Source organism: Topomyia yanbarensis, chromosome 1 (assembly GCF_030247195.1).
Source record: "Topomyia yanbarensis strain Yona2022 chromosome 1, ASM3024719v1, whole genome shotgun sequence".
NCBI lineage: Eukaryota > Metazoa > Arthropoda > Insecta > Diptera > Culicidae > Topomyia > Topomyia yanbarensis.
The window spans coordinates 160,953,533-160,979,875 of NC_080670.1; the positions used below are offsets into that span (position 1 = coordinate 160,953,533).

The following is a 26,343-nucleotide window of genomic DNA, read 5'->3' on the forward strand; positions in this document are numbered from 1 at the left end:
GTAGATAGCGACAAAACTGGAAACTAAGTGCCACTAAATTTAGTCTTCAGATAACTGGCTCATGGTATCGGGAGCAAAATGGACGGACGAAAGCTAAATAGTTCACGAAAACGGGAGCTAAACGGCTCACAGAAATGCCTTATGATATCCGAGTGGAGTTCGGGGCTTAATCGCTCAAGTACTCAGAGGAGCTACACAGCGTAATAGATGGAGAGAATGACAAGGGGAATGTCGGGAAATGAATGGATGAAAGTTCGAGACATTTCATGGATCAAGCGAGGCTCCGAGTTAACTTCACAAAACTCGGGAGTAAAAGGCTTCGTGATCACCAAAATCAACGTCGTGTTCATGTGCAGCTGTTACACACCTACAAGGTGGATAGTGGAGCAGTTTGGAACAGTTACCCGAGCATTTGTTCGGCCTGAAAGCCGGTAGTCTTTGGTAGTTCAATTCCGGTGCTGTGAAGGGGGTCGATAGCATAGTAACCAACACAAGAGGATGTATCCTGCAGAAAGCTCTAGCGAAGTTAGACGTACAATTAAGAAATGAAAATTCCGTTGACACGTTACGGAGAGACGGGAGGGAGTCTCTCATCGACGCCACATTCTGTAGTCATTCACTGACGGCGAACATGGACTGAAGAGTGTGCACTAGACTGCCCAGCAAAATAATGAATTTTGGAAACTCAATCGGCCCACCCCTGATTTGATTACTAATCCCACCAGGAGTACTTGCTCCAAATTTGAAGCAAATCGGACAAGTCTAGCTACCGGACCAACGTGCCTGAAGTTTGTATGGGATTTTTCGACAATTTACATGGAGAAAACCCACTAACTCGTCTTTTTGCCGCTAGGTGACACTGTATGCATCGTATTATCACTATAAGTGATAATAAGAAAGATAATTTAATTGTCTACAACTTTGTCGAACACTGCTTGTCAATCCGGCTTTGTTAAAAGAAGTTATTAAATTTTTAACGAAGTGATGTCTAGTTTTCTATGGGGCCTAGTTGTGCATGGTTGTGTATCAGTACTCGATTCCCACGAACTATACATTTTTGTGAAATAACCGTTAGACTAAGCTCAATAGTATGTTCAGAAGAATTGTAGTAAATAATACGAGTCATGTTTTGGTTGAAAAATTTTAGTTCACACTGTGACCGCATAGAGGGCGCCAGCACTAACTTTTCATAGAAGAGAGATAGAATATCGAAATGTTCGGAAGAATTATTGAAAAATGCCTACTCTACAACTATGTAGAAGACACCTAATATCTATCTCTTTTCGTTGAAAAGTTAGTGTTGGCGCCCTCTATGCGGCACAATGTGGAACTAAAATGTTCTAACCAAAACATGACTCGTATTATTTACAACAACTCTTCTGTACACAATATCGAGCTAAATCTAACGGTTATTTCACAAAAATGTTTAGTTCGTGGGAATCGAGTACTGATACACAACCATGCACTGCTAGGCCCCATGGAAAACTGACTCAGACATCACTTCGTTAAAAGTTTAATAACTTCTTTTAACAAAGCCGGATTTACTAGCAGTCTTCGACAAAGTTGTAGACAATTAAATTATCTTTCTTATTTTCACTTACAGTGATATTACGATGTATACAGTGCTACCTAGCGGCAAAAAGGAGAGTTAGTGGGTTTTCTCCATGTAAATTGTCGAAAAATCTCATGCAAACTTCAGGCACGTTGGTCCGGTACCTAGACTTGTCCGATTCGCTTCAAATTTGGAAAAAGTACTCCTGGTGGGACTAGGAATCGACTCAGGGGTGGGCCGATAGGGATTTTTTTTCCTGTCACTCTAGTGTGCACGAAGTATTCCCATAGTGACCACCAAGCGATTTGCTACCGCATCGGCCAACGGAATCTTGCTGCTGCACGGAGAAGGACGACCGGCGAGCTAAAGTTGAGGCACTTCGGCTGGACAGCAAGACAGATAACGTTTATGCGGTTGATCTAACAAGAAGTATTGTGACGGCTTGTGACACCACAATGAAGAAACCTGGAGCCACGCAGTAGACGGCGTCCAGCCCCCGGTCAGGATGGAATATCAAACGTGGTGCTGCAAGCTGTGATGCGGAAATCTCCAAGATGGGGTTGCAGAAGTATTTAGATTATTGCAATTTCTCCGAAATATGGAAGACGCAGAAGCTGGTGATGCTGCTAAAGCCAAGGAAGTTACCGAGCGATCCCGCCTCGTAGAGAACTATAGGTCTGCTGGATACACTCAGCAAACTCGGAAAACTAATCGACGACCAGTTGACCTTCAATAACCACGTCGACTACGCCTGTGAAAGGTCGGTGAAGGCAACGAACGGGATAGCGAAGATCATGCCAAACGTCAGTGGTCCGAGAAGCAGCACGAGACGTCTGATAGCTAGTGTTTCATTATCGATACTGTGATATGGTGTTCCGGCCTGGGATGCAGCGCTGAAAACCATGCATAACCGCGAAAAGCTGTAGTGGGCCTCCTGGCTGACGACCGTACGAGTCGCGAGCACGAACAAAGCAATAGTGTCGGAGACAGTATGCCATATTGCCGGGGTGGTCCGCGTCTACTACACCCTGGCGGAGGATATCAAGGACTACAATCGGAGAAATACCAGAAATGTTAGGAAGATGGTGAGAATGGACTAGATGTCGAGGTGGCTGCAGGAATGGAACAATACGAAAAAAAGAAGTGGACCTACCGGCTCATCCTAAACCTGTCGACGTGGTTCAATAGAAAGCACGGAGTGGTGAGCTTCCACCTGACCCAGCTCCTGTCAGGCCACGGCTGCAGCAGAAAGTGTCTACATCGGATCGAGCACGCAACGTCACCGTTGTGCTCGGAGTGTGAGAACATCGAGGAGACACCGAAGCACGTGGTCTTTGAATGTCCAAGATTCAAAACGAGACGCAGAGAGATGCTTGAAGCGAGAGCGCCGGAAATCATTCCGGATAATGTTGTGCACAAAATGATAGACTACGTAATCAAGGGGAACGTCCGCTAGACTCGAAAGAAAGATAGCGAAAACAAAAGAAGAATCGGTGTCGGGAGAACTTCTTCCGCCGGGGAATTCTCCGTTAGAGTAAGCTAGGTCCATCGTCGAGGACTAGACCTAAATAGCACAAGAAGGGACCTAAAGGTCCTAAAAGAGTTGCGGTATTAAATGGCTCCGGATAGAGAGCTAAGGGCTCAAGACGTTGCGGTGCTGAATGGCATAAGGGAGCTGATTCGTAGTGTTGAATCGAACAAGGGAGCCGAAGGGCTCAGTAAATTAGACAATCTGGAGTTTTCCACCCAGATTTTACTCGTAGAGAAAGAACAGCAACTCTGTACCCACATGTAGCTTTCCTATTTCCATACAGAAAATGCCACATTGTTCATTACTGAAGGAACAAACTACAAAGCAGTTGGATTAAAGTGTGCTATGCACATAGAACAACTCTTACCCGAAGTGGTGCCACAAGGCAATGCCTGGGATGAATCAAGTTCCCTTCAGGAGTAGTTATTTTGGCGGGTAGGGTGGCTTAAACTAGTTCCCTGAGTTATTGGTTTTTATATATGTTATTCTTGGTCAGGAGATTTTGAACATTTTTTGTACTCCGTGAAAAAACATATATACACACATACACATGCTATCGGTGTACACTTCTTGCGGTGCACCCCTGCGTGTCAAGCAACCAGTTTGGCTTTCGGAAGGGTAAGTCCACAGTGGACGCTTTCATCTCAGTGATAAAGACTGCCGAGATAGCGATCCAACGAAAAAGGCGAGGCATTCGATACTGTGCGTTAGTGACACTTGACGTGAAGAACGCATTCAACAGCGCAAGCTGGGATGCCATCGCGCTCTCGTTACACCGGCTTAACCTACCGGTGGGTCTGTACCGGATCCTGGAAAGCTACTTCCAGAACCGCGTACTGTTATACGAGATCGATGCCGGTCAGAAAAGGGTTCCGATTACCGCCGGAGTCCCGCAGGATTTGATCCTAGGCCCGGTGCTATGGAACCTCATGTATGACGGGGTTCTGAGACTGAAGTTCCCTCCTGGGGTCAAGATCGTTGGCTTTGCTGACGACGTAACCTTGGAGGTCTACGGGGAGTCAATCCCTGAGGTAGAACTAACCGCAGAACACGCGATGTACACGGTGGATGAATGGATGAGTGCGAGAGGCCTGAAGCTCGCTCATCATAAGATGGAGGTAGTTATCGTCAACAACCGCAAGTCGGCACAACATGCAGTTATCCATGTGGGAGAAGTCGCGATCACCTCACAGCGGAGTCTGAAGTCTCTCGGAGTCATTATAGACGACAATCTGACCTTCGGCAGCCACGTCGACTATACATGCAAGAGAGCGTCGACTGCTGTTGCGGCTCTATCGAGAATGATGTCCAACAGCTCAAAAGTGTGCGCCAGTAGACGTAGGTTACTGGCAGGCGTTGCCGTATCTATCCTCAGGTACGGTGGCCCGTCATGGTCAAGAGCACTGAGGGTAACCAGTTACCTACAGAAACTGGAGAGCACCTACCGCGTGATGTGCCTCAGAGTGATATCTGCCTACCGCACGGTATCACACGATGCATTCTGCGTGATAGCGAGCATGATGCCAGTCGGGCTGGCCATTCGGGAAGATGAGGAGTGCTTTGAGCTACGTGGAAATAGGAGAGCCCGCGAGCGCACCAGAGTGACCTCGGTCGCCAGATGGCAGCGTGAGTGGGACAACTCCTCGAAAGGTAGGTGGACCCACCGGCTGATACCTAGCACATATCGAGCTGGGTGGGAAGACCCCATGGGGAAGTTCACTTCCATCTGACACAATTCCTGTCAGGCCATGGCTGTTTCCGACAGTACCTCCACAAGCTCGGGCACGCGGAGGTCCCAGCCTACCAGGACTGCCCAGATGTAGACGAAACTGCCGAACACATACTGTTCGTATGTCTTCGTTTCGACGTCGAAAGAAGAGCAATGCTTGACGTCTGTGGCTAGGACACAACCCCTGATACCCTTATTCAGCGGATGTGTCAATCGGTGGAGAAGTGGAACGCAGTCTCGACTGCAACCACCCAGATTGCCTGTAGGTTACAGGAATTTGGCGAACCGAGCAACAGACGACGGGCACGACTAACTAGTGATTGGTTAGTTGGAGCGAAAAAGGCCGAGCGCAAAAAAAGTGAGTGAATGGTCTGTCCATGCTGAGGTAGGTTTGGCGCAGCGACTGGCAACCGCGTAAGGGGTAAACCCAGTCACCCCGAAGTAAGGCCGAAGAGCGAGTGTATAGGCGTATATGTGGACTGCCTCATGCCAAGATGGGAGGGTCGTAGCATAGTATGTTGGGACTTAGCTATCGATGCCTCGTGGCGTGGCAGAGGAGTGAAAGGGTGAGCATCCAAGTCAGTCTCACACGGTGTGTTAAGGGCGAGCACAAAAGTCAGCCACACATGGTATGGTAAAGTCTAGCACAAAAGTCAGCCTAGCAAGGAATGAAAAAGATGAGCACACAAGTCAGCCTCATGTGGAGTGTTAGAGAGTGAATCAAGGTGCGATAGAGAGAGCACCCAAGTAAGCCTCATACAGGACGTATGAACGCTTGAGCGAGAGTGAATGAGTACATCAAGTACAGCCATCCCTCCAGAAGTAATACCGAGAGGTAGTCCCTGGGGGAAACAATGGCGGAGCCCAATGGAGTTTAGTCGGTATTAATGGCAGCGTCACCATTCGAGCCCGACTCGTCCCCAGTACACCCCGTGTGGTAGCTTGGACGCCTACTAATAGCACGTGTACTGGGTTAGTACGTCTTCTCCATTGTAAAAAAAACCCCTGCGTGCAATAAATAGACGAAAGGCTCTCTTGTACGAATTTGTCGATAAAAAAACACGATATCTAGGTGAACGGCTCTCACTGTATAGCAGAAAAGGGCTACCCATCGCTTCAGGGAACTCCTGCCGACCTTTACCAGCTACAGCTCGAAGGCAGGAAAGGTGGTAATCGGACTCGTTGTAATGGTCTCATTTTCGGCGGGACTGAAACTACTGTAAACACAGGACACCATATACACTACTTCCTCAACAACGCATCTCAGCTGTGAAATGTGCACGGTGCTCTCTCGGGAGAATTATAGGCAACTTTGCATCGTACGAAAGAAGATCTGCTGCTTCCGTATGACCATCCACTCGCAGTACGGTGAATTGATCTATGACAGGCGGTTATTGCCTCAATGGACTAGTTTTCTCCAAACTCTTCCGATTCTCCGCCGTAACGAAGGTATTGCGTTTCAGGATAGTAATTCCATAGGGATAAGAATCAGACTGTGCCGTCTTCCACAAAGTTCGTTCTGTCATTTTTAGCTCTTCACTTTTCAGCTAGCCATTTAGGAGTGGTCAATTCTTGATTCAGGTTCTGCGTGAACCAGTTTATGTACGGAACGCAACGCAATGAACGTACCCATATCAAAAACCTTACTGGATTGAGGAATGGTTCTAAAACGAAATGTTGGCTTCTGTACGCTGGTATTTGTTCCTCCTTTGTTTGTTTAACGGGTTCTCGATGGTCTCTTGGCCATTTAGTTTCTTCGTCATATAAAAATTCCGTTCCTGGGATCCAGCTACAGTCAAATTCGAAAGAAGGTCCTCTATCCTATTTGGTGGCTTTGTCGGCAAAATTAAGATGTTTTGATGTCCGTTGCCATTCATATGTACTGGACAAGCTAGAATCTCGTGTACTCGAAATGCTACAAGTAGGTGATACCGATGAACGTCGGACTTGCTGCAGGATGAAACAGTAGAAGAATCACTACAGAATACCGTTTGACATATTTCCAGTGAATGATTTTCTTGGATTGTTTTTCGCAGACGTGCGCCAATTACCGCAGGCATAAGGTCCAACTTCGGAATGGTAAGTGTTTGAAGCGGGGCCTTCTTGGTTTTGACACGACTAAGGGGCATCGATCAACAACGCGAAAGTATACTACTACATAGAACCCCAAGTAACCATAAGCATTAAGCCATGACTCTATATAGGCTATATATTAGCATTAGCATTACATAAAAACTCTATATCAACACTTGCAGTGCATTTATGCTCGGTATTAGCATCATTAATGCATACAAGTCGTGTCAAAATATGGTCGCTCTATATGCGTATATAAAGCTGATATAATGCATAACAGCATTAAGAATCTTCGTGGCGTATATGCTCTATATATGCATTTAGTGCTATTATAGAGCTAATATAATGTCATATTAACGCAAATATAGTGCCGAGCTTTTATTTATAAAAAACTTTCAAAATGAAATTACGTTATCATCAACAACAACTTATGTATAACATGGACGTAAACAAATGGAAAAAAACTTTGCGAAGTGGGAATTATAGACGAAAAGTGAGTTTGTATCGGAAATCGGATTGTCCTGAAATCCTTGAGCCTTCCGATAAAGTGATTCTGGAAACACCTAATTCTACACCTACAAATTCATTTGAAAAATCGGATGATGAAAGCTCAGGTAATTCTGTGAGCGCCTACAGCCCAGATGAAAATTCCGATGAAGAGCCCAGCGAAAAATGGAGTATCTTATTTTCCGAAGATTCTTTTACTGGAGAATTAGTTCAAAACAAAACTGAAGAGGAAAGTTTATCTTCATTCCTACGCAACTGGAGCATTCAGTATAACATTGCACATACTGCATTGAAGCCATTGCTGCAAAAACTGAACCAGCTTGATAAAACACTGCCGGAAAGCCCAAGGCGACTTCTTCGCACTCCAAGGATCAATGCTACAATTATAAATATAGATGGTGGACAATATTGGCATCAGGGTCTGGGTTAGAAATTGAATAATGATTAACTGTTTTCGTATTTTAACAATATTTTATATTTCTTCTATTTTAGAAAATTGCCTACGTCAGTCTTTCATCGATTTGAATAGTTCGAGATTACTGTACATAAATATCAATATTGACGGATTACCATTGTTCAAAAATGGTACTGATCAAGTTTGGCCAATATTATTCAACATTCACGGAGACACATGCTTCAATCCAATGATTATTGGCCTTTTCTACGGGAAAAGTAAACCAAACAAAGTGGAACAGTTCTTGAAACCATTTGTGGACGAAATTGTTCCAATATTATCGTCTGGCCTTGATATAAATGGGTTCAAGTTATCAATTAAAATCCGCGCATTTATTTGTGATTCTCCTGCCAGAGCTTTCATTAAGGGTATAGGTAATATTGTATTTGAAATTATGCAAATTTATATAAAATATCGAATTCTTTTCTAGGTGTGGTTAATTTCAATTCATTCCATGGCTGCTTAAAATGCCAAACCATTGGACAGCATTCCACACTTCTTCATACAAATATTTTTCCGCAAACATTTGCCGAAAAAAGAACTAACCACGCTTTCCGATCTGGTTCCTATAATGGACATTATCAAATTCGCAAAATTCGGGAAGATGGTAAACTCAAAAAAAGCATTGTTGTTTCACCACTCCTACGACTTCCAATAGATATCATAGAGGATGTGATTGTGGCCGATTCTCTTCACCTGCTTCATCTTGGTATAATGAAACGATTACTTCTGTCATACGAAGATGGTCACAATGGTAGTGAAGACAGTAGGTGGTCAAACAATGTCGTCATGCAAATATCGAAAATTCTCAAATCCATTAAACTTCCGACCGAAATACACAGGGCTGTTCGAGGAATCGATTGTTTGACCCATTGGAAAGCATCAGAGTGTGCTTCATTTCTTCATTACATTGGAATTATTGTTCTCAAACATTTCATCAAGAAAGATCAGTTTCAAAATTTTGCAAATTTATTTTGTGCAGTCACAATTTGTTCAAGTTCATACTACATACGATTTTTACCGGTCGCTCAAACATTATTTGAAGATTTCATTGCAAATTATTACTTGTTTTACAATTCCATTACCAGTAACATTCATAATTTAGTCCATATAGTTGACGAAGTCTCACGATTTGGCCCACTACCGACAATTTCTTCTTACCCCTTTGAAAACCATCTTTTCCAGGTCAAGAAATTAGTAAGATCGGGAAAGCTTCCCTTAAACCAAATCATAAATCGCATAACTGAGAAATATTCTTTTAAATCAGTAATAGATGAGCCTGCCGAGTTTCCTATATTCAAATACCCAATGAAATTTGATCATTCTCAGTATGGTTATGTAGGCCTCACTAATAACTTCATGTTGGCTACAAAATTTCCTGATAGGTGGTTTCTTACGAGAGATAAAAGGATAGTAGCTATGCAATATGCAAACACCAATGGTATTTACGGTTCAGAGGTGAACGAAATCGAAAATCTTTTTGAATATCCTTTGTCATCACCGTGTATCAACGTTTTCAAAGCACCTAGCAGATATGAATTACTTGAACCAAGAATGTACGGGTTCGATAAAGTTTTATGTAAATTAGTAGTAATTGTAGTACTTGACGAAACAGCATTTATACCATTATTACATACTTTACCTGCGACTGAACAACAATAAAATAGTTGAAATCAATCGATAAGACATTTAGAGCCCATGACATACATACCTGTTCAACTAAAACAAAATTTAATAAATGGTAATCAATATCAATTATATTGAATCAATCAATGTAACAACATATCTTCCTTAAATTATACTTTTTCAATAGTGTTTATCGATAACACTGCCGCTATACACATAATTGTCCCATGTTCTATAGGATTGCCTATATACAAAAGACAATTATGCGTAGAACGGCAGAACACCTCCCACATCTTCAACCGTTTGGTTTGGTGATGCTGATGTTGAAGCTGATTCCACCTCAATAAGATATTCTTCTAAAATAACTTCTGCTTCTTCTTCGATGCCTTGTTGAATCGCTTGGTTTGATTGAGGTTCATTTCGCTTGCATCGTCTTCTAGAAGCAGTAGCTCTAATACCCTTGATGTCCTCGTAGCGTTGCTTTGCATTCCTTAAGCAGCGATGTAAGAACTGTTCGCATTGCACTTTAGAGAAAGAAGGATCGGAGAAAAGTACAACCTTGTGGAACAGATCAATAACCCCACCAAACTTATGAAAAGGTATTTTGGAAATAATGTTTTCATTATCCTTCTTATTCCGGCTTATTCCACTCCAAGAACATTTCATCAAGAATTCACGCTCAAAGAAGTAATTGATTACTTGCAAACAAACAGTTGCACCTTCACCATATGTTCTGTGTTTTCCGTGCATAGAACCAAGAAACTGAACAACAGATTGTACGAATTGATCATTTTTCGACTGTTTCTCCAGAGATTCCATGTCATCCAGAGATTTGACCGGGGTTAATGGAATCTTTTTGGATTCATAACTCTCTGTTTTCACATGCACAAACTCTGACGGTATTTTTGTAGCAATAACATCTAGTTTAGCGTTAACTTGAGAGAGCAAAGCACCATACCTAATGTGCGATTGATTGAGAGATTCTATTTGCTTGGCGTTCTTGTCTATTTTATTGTGCAGTGAAATTATAAGTTGACGCATGGTTGATTCATCGGTATCTGTGCTCTGAATCATTGGTGTCTTCGATCCAGATTCATGAGATGTTGTTTCACTTAGAGATAGCGAACGTGACGTCATCACAATATCGTTTGGACAAGGCTCCAAAAACGAATCATCCGGATTAGCTGTGTTGTCAGTATGACCGTCCCTTGTATCATCGGCAAAATCAGTAGCCGTATTTGAGCACGATGAGCTTGGTTTCGTTTGGATTTGTTTGAAAAGCTCCGCAGCAGTTGATGATTTCTTCAGTTTCTTTCTTGGTTCGTATTCATCGGTATCTGAATGAATTTCCATAATTTGCAGCTCGCGAAACGCCTGTTAAGAATGAAATTAGTGTTCACACTAACAAAAGTATAATTGTATAAGCCGAAAACTGGAAAATTGGTTACTCAAAATAAATTGTTGTTCCATTGGGAATACAAAGTGGTGCAAATAAAGCGCTATATTGCACAATTTTCGTCGTGATGAATCATGTATGAAAAAAGCATTGCGTTTCGTAAGTCGGTTTTCCAGTTTTCAGCTGCGAAATCTCTATTCAGTTTGCACCAACCTCAGCGTAACTAGCAAAATTGTTTCGTTTGATTTTGCACCGATATGCACTCAGTACGTTTACATCCGGTGGAATTTGTGGATCCTTTTTTGCCTTTTCAAGCAGCCGGTAACCAGCTACACCCTTTGGCCAGTAGCATAGATCCGTGCCAAGTCCCGGCAGATCCTTGCTCCAACCATTTTTCAGTACCCAACGTGAAGGAACCACAGAAAGCAAAACATCGTCATTTTCCGTCGTCTGCACAATAGCATAATTATTCGAACTCATTGCACCTGCAACGGAAAAAATGCATTTCTCTTTATACTTTTATATATTCGTAAAAAATATCTTACCCGTGAATTTAGATTGATGACAACTCGTGAAAGCTATATCAACAAAATTACTGCACGTCAAAAGTTGATCACTATTTGACAGAGCTGCCAGATTTCACAATTCAAAATTATATAACAATTAATATCCGATAGCCACAATCGGATTTCTATTAAAGGCGATAATATTATGCAGATGCTCAGGAATTGTAACAGTTAGTTACCAATTGAAGCAAAAGTAAACAAAGTCTTTTATCGTTATTTGCGTTGTATTGGAAAAGTGATTTATTAAAGATTGCATTTTTTCGTAATATACCAATTGTTTAATTTAATTTAATGGCCAAACTGCGCTCTGGCAGCACCGTTTGCATGAGTTGTAACATGCAGCTTTTCTAGTGACTTATATTCGACATATTTCATTGCGTTCGAACATAACCAATATGGTCCAGGCAGCAAAAGGAGCGCTCCAACCCTGAATGATGATGCAAGGTACCTCGGTTCGAGACTCACTTAAGGTAATGTTCACAACATATTTCATTTAGAGCATATTTCATATCACGTACGAAGCGCATTACATGTAAATAGAATTTCAAGTGTTATCACATACCTAGTCATATACTAATATTCATCATAGATGATTGAAAGAACATAAAACAGTTATATTTTTTTTTCATTTTCCATATCATTGGCATGCTGAAAAGGAAAAAGAAGAAACGCTGTTTGAGGAAAATGACAACTACTTGAAGCTATCTAATAGCATTAGTAGTGCCAATAACGGGCTTTCAGTTTTGACAGTTGGATATAGGTGCTTTATAATAGCATTAGTGATGCAGAAAAAGGGCTATGAATCTCTGCATTATAATAGCACTATATTTTCTTTTCTAGCATTATATCAGCATCATATCTGTATATAAGGCTTCTGAGCCGTACGGCATCGCTCTATATGCATATATAAAGCTGTTATAAGTCCACGTTGTAATGCTTATTGGTTACTTGGGACGCTTCCTTCCAGTTTCCGCAACACGTGCGAGAAGGCGGAGGGGATTGTAAATACTCATGAATACTCTTAAAAGCTCACGTTCTGTTGGTACTACTTCACCCAGAATCAGTTGCTGCACAGTATACAGTGATTTTAGTGAATATGAGAAGACATCCGTTTTCGGCAACCAAATGCATCCAAAGAGTCAACCCCAAAATTCTCCCCAATTCTAGCTAACTCCTATGGATCAGTCGATGTTTCGAATCTGAAATCTAGCCCTCGTATGGACCTTAACCACATTCAGGGCAATCTTTACCGCTTCAACTACGTGTCGAGAATTTCTAAATAGTCATCAACACAATGTTCCTTCCTGATGGCTTCCACTGTTTCAGGACTTTCTTATTCGTTTTCCAAAGCATTCTTGTTCTTGACAAATTGCGAGTGGGTCGGCAAGCAGCTGGCGCCAAAAAATTGCTACGTTTAACAATTGTATTTACTGGCGAATCGGGAGAGGCTCTCCATAGAAATAATTAAGCACTGCGATCTTCTTCGTGGATTGGAATTTGATGGAATATTTCCTTACTGTCAACCGAAATCGCTTTATCCCGCTCATGCTACTTAACGATGTCAATAGATCTGGTTCTTTCAGGAGCATCTACCTTCACAGCAGTATCTCATATCAGTCGGACCCGTTCCGGTTTCTTTGGATTGATGACTACCCCAATTGGAAGGAACATTTCCGACGAGAAACGAACTTTAATAATTTATCCATAGTAGCTTTGTGTTACACTTTCAGTTACACTGACTGTTGGAAACGTAAACAAAAAATTTAAATATATATGTATTGTTCAGCATATCTACCGCATAACGATTCATCTCCTTCTGATGATTTCAAAAGCGTTGTATCATATTGTAGCAGAAATGGGCTTCCGCTCATTATCGGCAGTGATGCGAATGCTCATCACATCATTTGCGGCAGCTCAGACATCAATCTGAGAGGCTCTGAACTGATGAAGTACATAAGTAGTACAAATCTCCATATTTTGAATGTGGGAAACCGACCAACTTTTGCGATGTTTGGCAGAGAGGAGGTGTTAGACATAACACTTTGCTCTGATAGAATTTTGCATGAGCTGGGAAATTGGCAGATTCCAAATGAAACTGAACCGTCTCTATCCAATCATAAATATATATATTTTTCGATCATTTTGATGTCACCTTCACTGTAGTAACATATCATAATACGAAATCTATAAACTGGGACCTCTTTTAAGAAAACTTGGCGACTAAAATTCATGGATATTTTCCTACAATTAGTCAACTAGACGACTTAGATGACGTCGTGGATACGACAAACTCATTCATATTAGCATCCTACGAAGAAGCTTGCCCACTTCGTACTGTTAAATCGACTAGGGGAACCCCTTGGTGGAGGGCTGAGCTTGAAAGAATGAAGAAAGTTATGAGAAGAGCTTGGAAACGGCGTCAGCATGATGACTCCAGGGCTTTCAGGTCAGCTCGTAGTGCATATAAGAAATGTCTTAGATCTGCAGAACGGGCTGGCTGGCAAAGCCTATGCACTAATGTCTCTAGTCTGAGCGAGGCTAGCAGGTTAAATAAAATTCTCTCCAAATCGAATGATTTTCAGATAAACTCCTTAAAAACCAGAGATGTTTATGTGACGGACGAAAAAGATGTTCTTAATTGTCTCTTCGACACACACTTTCCAGGTTGTATCGATCCGGAGTTGAACAATGTTCACAGATCTCATTCTGGTGATTCGGACTCGTGGGTGTTAGCACGCACATTGGTTTCCACTGAATCGGTTAAGTGGGCAGTTGACAGCTCTGCTCCATACAAATCACCCGGAACATGCATATCAGTGTGGGAAATCCACGATCACTCTGCTTCACGATGTTGTTTACAACATTGAGAAAGCCTTCTCGCTCAAGCAATCTAGCTTGGGTGTATTCCTAGATATTGAGGGTGCTTTTGACAATGTGTCCTTCCAGTCTATTCTGGAAGCGACGCGCGGTCATGGGATACCTGCATGTATCTCAGGTTGGATAAACGCAATGCTTAGTAACCGCATACTTTGCTCGTCACTGCAACAGGCTGAGATACGGAAGTTGAGTATTTGCGGTTGTCCTCAGGGCGGCGTTCTGTCACCTTTGTTATGGAACTTAGTAGCTGACGGCTTGTTGAAGAAACTCAATGAGCTTGGATTTCCAACCTACGGGTTTGCTGATGATTACCAAATACTAATTACTGGATTTTGCATCGGAACAATCTTTGACTTGATGCAACATCATGGACAACCGGGGTTCGTCCCTTGCAGTTCTTTGATTTATTTATTTATTGTCGTCAAACAAGAGTAGACCGTTTTGTTACAACGATAAAATATAGTATACACTTAAAACATAAAATACTAATAACTAAACTAAACACTATCTGGTTTACATTGCACTACTTTAGGATGTTCTTTATAAGCGAATAGAATTGAAATATTTTTTTAATTTGCTTTTTGTCATTGTTAAGTCAATAGCTTCGCAGTGCTTGTTGTAAGTTGCCATCATCTGATTTAATGGTCCAAACTTGGCATAATTTGTACGATAATTGTTTGTTATAAATGTATTTCGGATTCGTAACTGCCGGGAAGGTATATAAAAATTAAGTTTAGATAGAAGTTCGACTGAATCAATACGACACGAAATTATATCGTTTAGAAATGAAACCATTGCATATTCTCGGCGCTCTTTTAGTGTTTGGATGTTAATGAGCATACAGCGAGCTTTATAAGATGGGAGAGGAAATCGTGTCCAACCTATTTTGCGAAGTGCAAACAATAAAAATTGTCTTTGTACTGATTCTATTCTTTCTTCATGTGTGATTGAGAAAGGTGACCAAACTATGCTACAATATTCCAGTATTGACCTTACATACGAGATGTATAATGTTTTAATTGTATATGGATCATTAGAATTGTAACTAAAACGCTTTATAAATCCAAGCATGTTATTTGCTCTATTGATGATTGTGTTGTAATGGTCAATGAATGTTAATTTTGAATCTAGAATGACTCCCAAATCTTTAACTCTTTCGCACTTTTGTACCACTTGATTTCCTAGAGTGATTGAAATGTCAGGTGTATTTCGTTTCCTACTAAAAGTTATTGCATTACATTTTTTTACGTTTAGTTGCAGAAGGCTTTTGTTACACCAGAGGTAAAACATATGTATTTCTTCCTGTAATATCTTTATGTCTTGTTCGTTCCTAATTTCTAAAAAGAGCTTCATGTCGTCGGCATAGATAAGAACTTTTATGTTTTTGAGAATGTATGATATGTCGTTTACGAATAAAATGAACAAAAGAGGGCCTAGATGGGAGCCTTGAGGAACTCCTGATGTGACTTGAATGGGATTCGATTTCTTCCCTTTAAATCTAACTATTTGTTGACGGTTAGTTAAATATGATTCGAGCCATTTGAGAAGACCTGATTCAATTCCTAATTTTTTCAGTTTGAATAATAGCAAGGGTATGTCGATACGATCAAATGCCTTGCTAAAGTCCATGTAAAGAGCTTCAGTGTAGTTTCCATTCTCCATTGCAATCAATGAGTAGTTAACAAATTCTAGTAAATTTGTATTAGTTGAACGTTCTTTGAAGAACCCATGCTGCATGTTAGTAATTCTGTTTTTGATTTGATTGAATAGTTTTTCGTTAACGATTGCTTCAAAGAGTTTAGGCATACATGATTCTGAGCTACTGTGTGCAGAACAAGTCATATACGTTGGAGTCATATTGGATTCCAAACTGAATTGGTCTGCTCACATTGAGTTCAGAGTCAAGAAAGCGTGCATGGCCTTCGGGCAGTGCAGACGAACTTTTGGAAAGACCTGGGGTCTCAGAACCTAAATACATCTATTGGATTTACACGACAAGTGTACGTCCAATACTGTCATACGGATGCCTTGTGTGGTGGCAGAGGGGAGAGGTGGTGACAGTCCAGTCAAAGCTAAACCATCTGCAAAGAATGGCGCTCATGGCGTTGATTGGTGCTTTCACCACGACTCCGACTGCTCCTATCAAACCATTACACATACACCTCAAACCATGTGCATACAGACTGTAGGTTACTGGGCTTTGGAACAGTAACCATGCTTATCTTGCTACCAGTCATATACGATTGTGGTCACAAATGGTTACATGCGATGAAGATATTCTTGCTCCCAGCGATATTACACTCACATGTAGTTTTCCTTACAGGACATTCCATGTGAAGATTCCCTCTCGAGAGGAATGGTTGTCTGGCTATATGGAAAGACAACAACAAACGCAAGTGGTCTGTTCCACTGACGGTTATCTGATGGAGGGACGTGCTGGTGCTGGTGTCTACTGTCGTGAAATGAGATTGGAACAATCTCACTCACTAGGTAGATACTGTACTGTATTCCAAGCAGAAATCTTTGCGATTATGTGCGTGGCACAATCGCCCCTTCAACTGAGTTTGTCCGGCAGAGTTATAAACTTCTGCTCCGATAGTCAAGCTGCAATCAAGGCCCTTAGCTCAGACAAATCCCGGTTCAAGCTAGTGATCGCGTGCAGAACCCAAATCGAAGAACTAAGCATTGTCAACACTATCTACCTTGTCTGGGTGATCGGACATTGCGGTATTACTGGAAATGAATGGGCTGACGAATTGGCCAGGGCAGGTTCAGCGATTGACTTCGTTGGTCCTGAGTTGGATAAGGGAAAAAATACGGTCCTGGGTTTTGTCCGAGCGCCGCAATTATTGGAGAAATATACAAACGTGTCGCCAAACAAAGGCGTTTCCGTGCCCAGTGATTTCGAAAAATCTCCTACATTTTTCGAAGCTCCACTGCGGCATGCTGACCAGGGTTTTAACCGGCCACTGCAAACTCAATTATCACATGGCTCTACTATTCAGCGCGCTGAGTCTTTTTCATGTAATCTTTGTGAATCCGACTACGGATTTCGAGTCTTCGGCCGTCCTTATATAGACGAAACCATGTTTGGACGACTGAAACTCAGAGACATACTAAAGTTTCTTATCCAATGTAATAAAGAGATTTAGGCTTATTCGCAGGAAAGTTGAACTACTTGTGAGTTTAACTTACTTGTTGTTTATTTTTGTTTTTGTGCTATTATTTTTCCCACCCTTCCAATTCCACCTTCCCACACCTCCTTATCCTTTCCTTCCGCTCAGGAAATGATGAAAACACACGGCAAGGCACAAATCCCCGACTACATACCGGGAACGTGCCACTTAAGCCAATATATTCTGATTCCTGATTCCTGATATCCAGCCGTAACAGCCATGAAAAATAGCACTCCCTGCTGCGCGAGCTAGCACCAGCGAACATGAAATCTACTCCTGTCATCGCGGCAAGCCAGCCGATTCCGTCAATGTCTGCCAGCGCTAGACCTTCCCATTCGGTGAATCCAAACAGCCAAGTGAGCCTGATAGTTCAATCTCAGTTTTGCTGGTAACTTTAAAATTCTCTGAATCTTCTTCACATCAAGGTGGATATCGTAGTAGCTGGTATCGGTGAATCCACCAAGGTTTCCCTGGAAAAGGAACTACCGCTGCTGATAGAAACGGTGCTTGGATGGATTGTTTTCGGCGAGGTATTCATCGATCATCGCGTCGTGCCCGGTGGATGCAATCTTCTCACTGTCAACTGTCGCATAGGACAAGCACTGGAGGAGTTCTGGGAGCTTAAGGATGTTGAACCGTGTTCCGTGAATTTCGATGACGAAAAACACGATTCGTTCGGTCGTTTTCTCGTTCGTTTATCACTCAGCCGTGGTCGCTAGGTTACTTCGGGGAATCCAAAGCCATCGCCGAATTTCGATTTCTGAACATTGATAAACAACTAAAGCGTGACCTGCCTACCAAGAACTGCTAGTCAATGGACGAATTCGCACCAAAGGCACACCCGAAGGCGCTTGTCGATCCAGTAGACGACGTGACCCCTCACTGCTACCTTCCGCGCCATCCTGTTTTCAAGGAATCCAGCAGAAAGGTGGACCTGCTATAATTGTGCGGTGCCGTATACACCTGATCAGCATCGTAGCCAACATCGAAAAAAAATCACCGCCAGATCCATTCGCATTTCGAGGACCATTCGCTTAAACACTGGTCTTCCGAAGAACCGCTCGCAACCTACGAGGTCCCTTCCACCGCTACCCTTCCACAAGTTGAGCTGGACGAAGGCACGAAATACCCAGCACCGTAGATGCTATTAAGCAAGAATTCCACGTCGGTGTTATTTTATCGAAAGCATACGCCTTAGGATTGGTTGATCCGGCAATCACCATAGCTGATACATTGTTTTCCAATGGGGTATTCAGTTGATATTCCAGCTTTACGAAGCTCCGCCATTTCATCGCGTACTTGCCGCGATGTTTCCGCTCTCAGCGGACCAAACCAGAACCGTTTGACTTTCGCTCGACAACCGATCTACGTGAGGATGATCTAGCCTTGTGTCGCGTAGCCCAACGGAAGTTGTTCTCCATGAAGTTCATCAAAGTCAGCCGACATGATCCCCTACCAGAGTCGTTGAGGTGGCTGAAATCGGAGTTGTAAAAATATGGCGTCACCCGAGTCGGTGGGAGACTCAAGCTCGTCGTAGTTTCCGACGACGTGGAGTATATGTTTATGCACCCGATATCCGTAATGTTATCCAAGCGACTGCTACGCACAATACGGCAACTGACGCTAACCGCTAAACGCCAGAAGTTATGGGTAATTAGAGAACGTGACCTCATTCGTTTCGTATTAAGCATTAAGCATCAGATCCAACTGACGGGAAGAGGACCTATGTCAAGCCATACATACTATAAAATAGAAGCCCAAGCTTCGAAAAACAAACTAAAATCGATTGGAAAGATCAGAGAAATAGACCAACAATCTAATTTTATTCAAAAACATGCCTCTGCGGTATTTACTTTATACGGTCTGTTTACTCAAAACAGTAAATCTGTAACCATTAAAGCTTTATCGAAGCTCATCAAGATGGAACTTTTCATCATCCCACCCAAAATCTAGGTTCCATACCAACCAAGCCCATTATGAAACACCGCTGTTAATATTCCTTCGCTAATCTCGTCGAAATCTTCTCCATCAATAAAACCCCGTCGTCGTCAGAAGTGATTTTAATTTCAAATCACGGTGCGAAATCTCGGAAATCTCGAAAGCCCCCGTCCCTCGGAAGCGTCTAAATGAAACGAACTCGAACGTACCTATCAAATACGGAAGAATAGCGTGCGGTGCCGCGGCCAGCTGTTGGAATTTCGGTGTCCGCTTGGCTGAGCTCGTGATTTATGAATCGATATTGAAGACCGCCGTCGCGAAAAAGGCCGCAATATTTGAAATAGAAAAAGGGTTGAGGATGATTTGGAAGGAAAAAATGGAAGGATTGAGTAATTTTCGTTTGAAATAATGGTTTTGGTTTGATGGGTTAAAATTAGCGTGGGTGCCGGCACAGGCTGTTGTGGGCGCTGATGTTAAATTGTTTGGTGGAAAACGTTCTAATCATTTTTGGCTTACGAGACGGGGTTGGGTTCGGAGATGCGGTTATATTGATTGGTTAGTATCCACGTCTTGCGGATTAATGTTGGATTATTCTTGGGCACATAACATTTAACAAAGACATTCTGAGAATCAATAAATTAAAAAACCATACTAGTGCTAATTTGGGTTCTAGTTTAGATACACGGTTTAACTAGCCACCCAGTTGGTACTAGTTACTGACGAGATGAATTCGAAACAAATGAAATCAAATTTAAGTTATGAATAAATATGACTTTAATTAAAAATGCAAGATTTGCGGATAAATTTCACACAAATATGAAGTTTATTAGGTCAAATCAAACTAAAGAATATTTCAAATCCGCTACAATTTAAATATAAAAACAAACAAAATTTGTATGTATCCTTCCTCCAAACCACACCAATATAATTCCCACATTAGGTCGCTCTGTCTTAACCAATAATTATTTCGTTAAAAATTTTACTCAAAAACATATTTTTGTATAAAGAAACAAACAATGCGGCTTCGCGATAAAAAATTCTCTTGTCTTTATTACAAACCACCATGCGCTTCCTCCATCCATAAAAACCAAGAGAGCGCCGCGTCCTTCTTAGATGAATCCGGAAAGATGTAATCTCAAGTTTCTTCCTCAATCTAAAAGAAGGAACCAAATCATAAACAGATTAAGCGCTTTGATAAAAGCCCGTCGTCAATATTCTCAACCAAAACTTTCAAATCCACCCGAGCCGAACGCTTGTCAATACTCGATGCCTTGGGAGCCATAAATCCTTCTTCGAGATCCACCCGCCGCCGCCGCCGTCAGGACAACATCGCTGCTCCGTGAAAATTATTCATGGACCCTTCAAGCCACCGAAGCTGTGAGTGAGCGAGAGAGAAAAAAAACCGCTCGATGCTATAATGGAACGGACGTATGGCAGCAAAATCGAACATCTTTGGTTCCATCGGAAAAGCTGACGGTGCGGTTTTGCTTGGCGTTTCTTCCTTCAGTTTTTTTTCTACTCCCTTATAAAAAAGTTTTTCCCGGCCTCATAAAAAACGTACTCAGCGCTGAAATGTGACAGACGCATCCTCCTACCTCTTGCCTATCGCCTGCGGTGTCAATCCACTCGCTACAGCAACGGACCGGAAGTGGGTGGAAGCGCTGAAGCGACCGATTGTAGAGAGTGCTGAAAATCAAAAAGTCATTCGCAGTTTATTTATTTAACAGCTGTTGGCAAGCTTTCATATTGAACGGATCCTTTCGGTACTCCCTTCGCTCCCACTGCGGAGACATCGCGCGGAAGTTTTGCACCTCACAACAAGCGCGGTGGCAGCAATCTTTTGCTCATCGATTATAAATCAAAATTTGCCACCATTTCCGCCGAGGCAGCTAACTATCGTGGCACCGAGAGTGGATTTTTTTTCCGTCACACGCAATGCGCTACTTTACAGCTTGGGAGGGTACGATACGTCGAATGGAGGGAGATACGACCCACCAGACCCACTTATGTTGTCTTCGAAAGTCAGGAGCTACGGCTCAATTCGAGGAAGTTTTTTTTTGTTTTCCGCGGTTGGAATTACCGATAAGCCGCAATCGTATGGTTCGATGATAGGTATCCATGCCTTTGTGAGGTGAGACCGGAAATGTTTTACCTGAACGCTGTAAATCTCCTTCCGATGCGCTACTGATCTAACTGCGGGCCTTAAAAGGTGGTGATTTGTGATGACGTGGTTGCTGGAATGGATGGAAAAACGTCGTCTCCCGTTTTATGATTGTCATTCACTTACTCGGTGGTATCACGTGGTAACATCCACGTTTTCAACGTGACTCCTCCTAGATCTGTCAGCCTCGATTAGCCGAGATACTAAATTGTTACTCACTCTTCCACCTGAAAGTCAAACATTAATTCCGCCCTTTCTCTGTATCAGGTGGTGAAAATAAACCCATATGCAGCAGCCATCTTCGATACCGTGCCAGCTGTGACCGAACGAAAAGAACAACTTCTCTACCGAATTCGTTTCAATTTACTACCACTCGCTGCGGTTTACCCAACACAAACGATTTGTGCTACCTCCAACCCATGCTAGCTTCCGCACACCTCCGCCAGTAATCGAGCAAAACTTTGGATCTCAATCGCTTATACGAGCCACACGACTGCCGGTGGGCAAAAATTAATTTACGACTCGGAGTTTATTATCGGCGTTTTACGCCTCCTCACCCCCCTCCCCACAGCCACCCACGGGCGGTAACGATGTTCATTAATACAACACGCATATATTCACAGGAGGCGCGCGGTGAGTTTGTAGCAGGATATAGCTACGCATGAAAGCTCCTCCGGTCGCTTGTTATTGCCTGCTGAGGAATAGTCTAGGAAACCAAATTGAGTCGTAAATGTGTGGCTGCTTTGTTTTGCCATTATTCCGCGCCTGTAGCGGGGGGGGGGAGGGGGTGAAAGGCCCAATTTCATACATGATTCATAAACGCGGCAGCCGCACTAAAAGGTTGCACGCAGGAGGTACACTTTGATTAATGCTGTGTCCTGTTCCCGGAGGGAGAGGCGACAGGGTGCTGAGAGGTATAGGGAGCAAGGGGAAAGGGTTCGAATTTGATACGTGTAAATAGGAGGGGAATGGTTCAAAAGCAGCCAGCCAGAATTTATTTCATCGTGGATTTAAAGAAATGGAAAGCGTTAAATTTCGTAGACGCTTGAGTACGCGTTTTTTGCTCGACTGAATTTTGGCAATATTCAATTTACTGTTCGAAATAGAGTCAAATGAAAGTGTCAGGCTGCGTAAACGGAAAAGGCAAATTTTTTTACGGTGACTTCACCAAATTAAATGCGATCAGGATCCAGAAGACAACATAGTGTAGTTGCATATGTTTTTTTGGCGGCAGTGTTGCTAACTATGTGATTTTGACATTAAAAATGTCTTACTCCACTATCTGGGGCTAGGTGTCATTCTAAAATCTAAACTACCTCCCATGTAACGAAACTATGTAAGGTTTGCACGCTTATAACTCCGATATTACTAGATGGATTTTAATCATTCAAACACCAACCGATTCAGAAACACCTAACCTAAATATTGGTAATAATTTAATATCTCCCCAATAAAAGTAGACTTTTGGAAATTGGTAAAATTAAAAAGTTCACAAAAAACGGGAAAAATACCATTCGTGAGACAGATTTCTCAGACACAGCCAGCCGTCAAAAGAGGGCAGCTTAGTTGCTCAATGAAACACGAAAAGTCATAAATAGAAGCAACGCATGTCCGTTTAAATCAGTTGTTGCTCTTATCCCACACGAGCAACGTCGTCTCCGGGCGATGCAATAAGCGCTATCGATTTTCGGTAACGTTGGCTTTTGCACACACTCGCACCTAAGTGACTAAACCATATACGGTTAGTTTATAAATAGAGGTGACGCGTACCCGTTTGAATCATTTTTTGTTCTTATGTCGAACGGGTAAGATCATGACTGCAGCGTCTGGGCACTACAATAAGCGGTAGACGCTATGCATTTTCGGCAGCGGTGGCCGTGTGCGGATTTTTCGGATACCAGCACGGTGTCACAGAATGATTTGCAAAGTGGGTGGGCGGGGTGGTTTGGATTTAATTCAATACGGTGTGTGCTGCTTAAGAGTGTTGCGTTTGAAAAAAATATATTTATTTTTGTGCATGCGTGTGCGTTGTAACTTGTTAATCCATGTTTACGGCGCTTTGTAGCTGCGTAGGGTAAAGAGCCAATTGGTTTTCATGTTTCATATTTCGGTTATATGTTTTTTATCAGTAAGGCATCTGTCAACGTGCTTCTGTAGTTATTGCACTGTTCAGCAGCGTAGTATTTTATATAGGAGAGTACCCTCAGGTTTTTTACGCGGATTTTGAAATTTACGCGGTTTTCATTAACGCGTTTTTTTTTAAATTTACGCGGTTCTCATTTACACGGCCTAAATCCCCTGCGTGAAAAATCTGAGTGTAATTGCATCGGAAACAATCACATTCCCAGCAGAACTTTTTGTTTTCTAATTTCAAACACTTTTGTTTCGTACTGCACACAACGGAAAATTTTAAAACAGAACTTACCGTCCCAGCAGCAGTTGAAGCGGGTGTTCTTTTTCGATTCAAATTCAAGCCATGTCTTAAGCGTCACTGGACTTAAAATTGTTTTCCCAGTTTAACCAGTCAGAATATCTGTCCTACCCTATGTATTTAAAACACAGTTCTAATTGCGTTTTAAGGTATACAACAAATACGGTTGGGTATACTAATTTAAATTTTAAAATAAATCTGTTTTAAATTATGAAACAAACCGCTGTACTGAAGATATAATTATGTCAGTCCTATTACCACATAAAACACCTATATAACATAAAACGCTGCAGAATTGGTTTAATAATACAATGTTTACACTACAGAGTTATAACACGTTTTAATAATTAGCAACAAGAAAAATGTCACCAAGATAGCATAAAAACCCGTTTTAACTGGTAGTGCGAACGTTGCATAACAATGTAATTTATCAAATAATTTCATTTTTCCACCACTAATCTATCAAGAAATACTTACACTTAAGATTGTTTACTTAAGTTCATTAGTACATTATTGAAAATTTAAATGGAAAATGAAATTTCATATTTTATGGAGAATCTGTATATTTCCGTTGGCGGGCGTGGGCTTCCTCATCACAGCTCTCAATATGGAACTTTTCTTTTGAATATATTTTCTGGACAGACCAGCCTATTTTTACTAGATGGATCAGCCAAATAATGCCAATCACCTAGTGAGATACTTGATTAATTAATAGATTACCGTTAAAAGACCTTCAATAAATTATGTTTTAATGGGGAGGGTATATAGCAAATTGTAACATATGAAAACAGGCGAGTGAACAAGAACGTGTGTCGATATGTGTGATAGATAAAAAAGCTATATTTTTAATGTCACCGTGGTCGTGTCCTGTACACAACCCTTTAATTTTTTCATTTCAAAATTTTAAGTTAATTTTTCTCGCAATATTTTGAATCTAAAAATCATAAAGCAACTGTGTTCCTAAGACATTTTTACGTAAAAAACACTTATAACTTAAATATAAATTTAGTTTATCCAGCGATACACCGTTTTGAAACAAAAATCCCCAATATACCATATAAAATTTCAAGCTCACAACAACAAAGAAGTAACTTGAGTATACTGAGTTTACAAATAATTCATCATGAAGTAGACGAGAAATAAAAAAATACTTCAGTTTTGGTTCGTCGGATTTTATGATCAAATGGTCATTTTTTCTACATTGTCCAATAAAGATGGAATTTTATATGGAAAAATGCAAGTTTTTCCCTCCAGAACGGTGTAGCTCGGGATTGGTTCAAATTATATTGAGATTAAAAGTGTCTTATTATAATAAGTCTTACTAATGAAATGTATATAATTCGCTTCAACTTTGAAAACATTTTGCCTTGGATTCCAAAACATGTTAAACGTTCTAATATCTCTATGACTAAAGAAGATCCATCAATAATGTAGAAACGCTTGATAATCCGAACGAAGACGAATGGGTGAAGATAGAAAAGAATGGAAACACTAGAAATTGTTTTGTATATTAATCAGCCATTCTTCAAATGAGAGAAAAAAATGAGGGTATCTTCGTCGCGAGCGGTTGACTCTCGTAGAGCTCCCTTCGAGTCGGTTAATTTTCATCATTTTTGGCACAGTTTACTGTCTCCCGGTTATCAAAAGTGTTAATAACGGTGCAATTTAACGATTATACAAAGTAAAGTGGTTTATAAAAGCATTTTTCGGCATATTTTCAACAGACGCGAGTGGTGACAGTTTGTGAAAATTGAATTCCGGCAAATGAAAAAAATATCTTTTCCTCGCATTACGGGCCGTCGATTCCCGATGCAAGGACAATAAAAGTGTACAGAAAACATCTAGAAACACAGTGTACATTGAAAAAATAGTGAAAAATGGTTTTTCAGTGAAAAAAATTCGATCCGAAAAGTGAAAAAATATGGCAATAAGAAAAATTGACATTCAAATAATTGGCGTTTCACCAGCGACTAGCGACTACCAGGTGTCGCCCAAAATTCTTCGCCCGAAAAATAGGTGGCAAACCAGCCGGTCGGTGCTCAGCTAATTTCGTCCGCGTCCTTTGTCACCTATTTTTATTGCGTGTTTCATCGGCGGTGCTATCTTTGAAAATGAGCCGCCTTGGATATTCAGCTGTTTTTTTACTGTATTATTTTATTGCAAATGAGTAGAGGTTTTGATTCTTTTATATACGGGATTGCAGATATTTTATCGCATGTAAATTTTGGGTGTTCGTTGATGTGATGGCGCTGTAAGGGAACACGTATCTGCCGGTCGGCAAACTTTTCTTTGGGCTGAGCAAGCTAATTTTTATGTTTCTTTAGGG

General features: G+C 41.6%; 2 protein-coding genes across 14 annotated transcripts in view; both read right to left on the reverse strand.

The window, feature by feature from the left end:
* Positions 1 to 26,343, reverse strand: part of LOC131679280 (disintegrin and metalloproteinase domain-containing protein 33) — a 1,109,813-nt gene that overhangs the window by 1,067,974 nt on the left and 15,496 nt on the right. The gene's annotated exons all lie outside the window — the stretch shown is intronic.
* LOC131676049 (uncharacterized) lies at positions 9,734 to 11,348 on the reverse strand. Its single transcript, XM_058955178.1, has 2 exons — positions 11,082 to 11,348; positions 9,734 to 10,846 (listed from the first exon to the last, which is right to left on the reverse strand). The coding sequence occupies exons 1-2, from the start codon at positions 11,346 to 11,348 to the stop codon at positions 9,734 to 9,736; spliced, it is 1,380 nt and encodes a 459-aa protein (XP_058811161.1).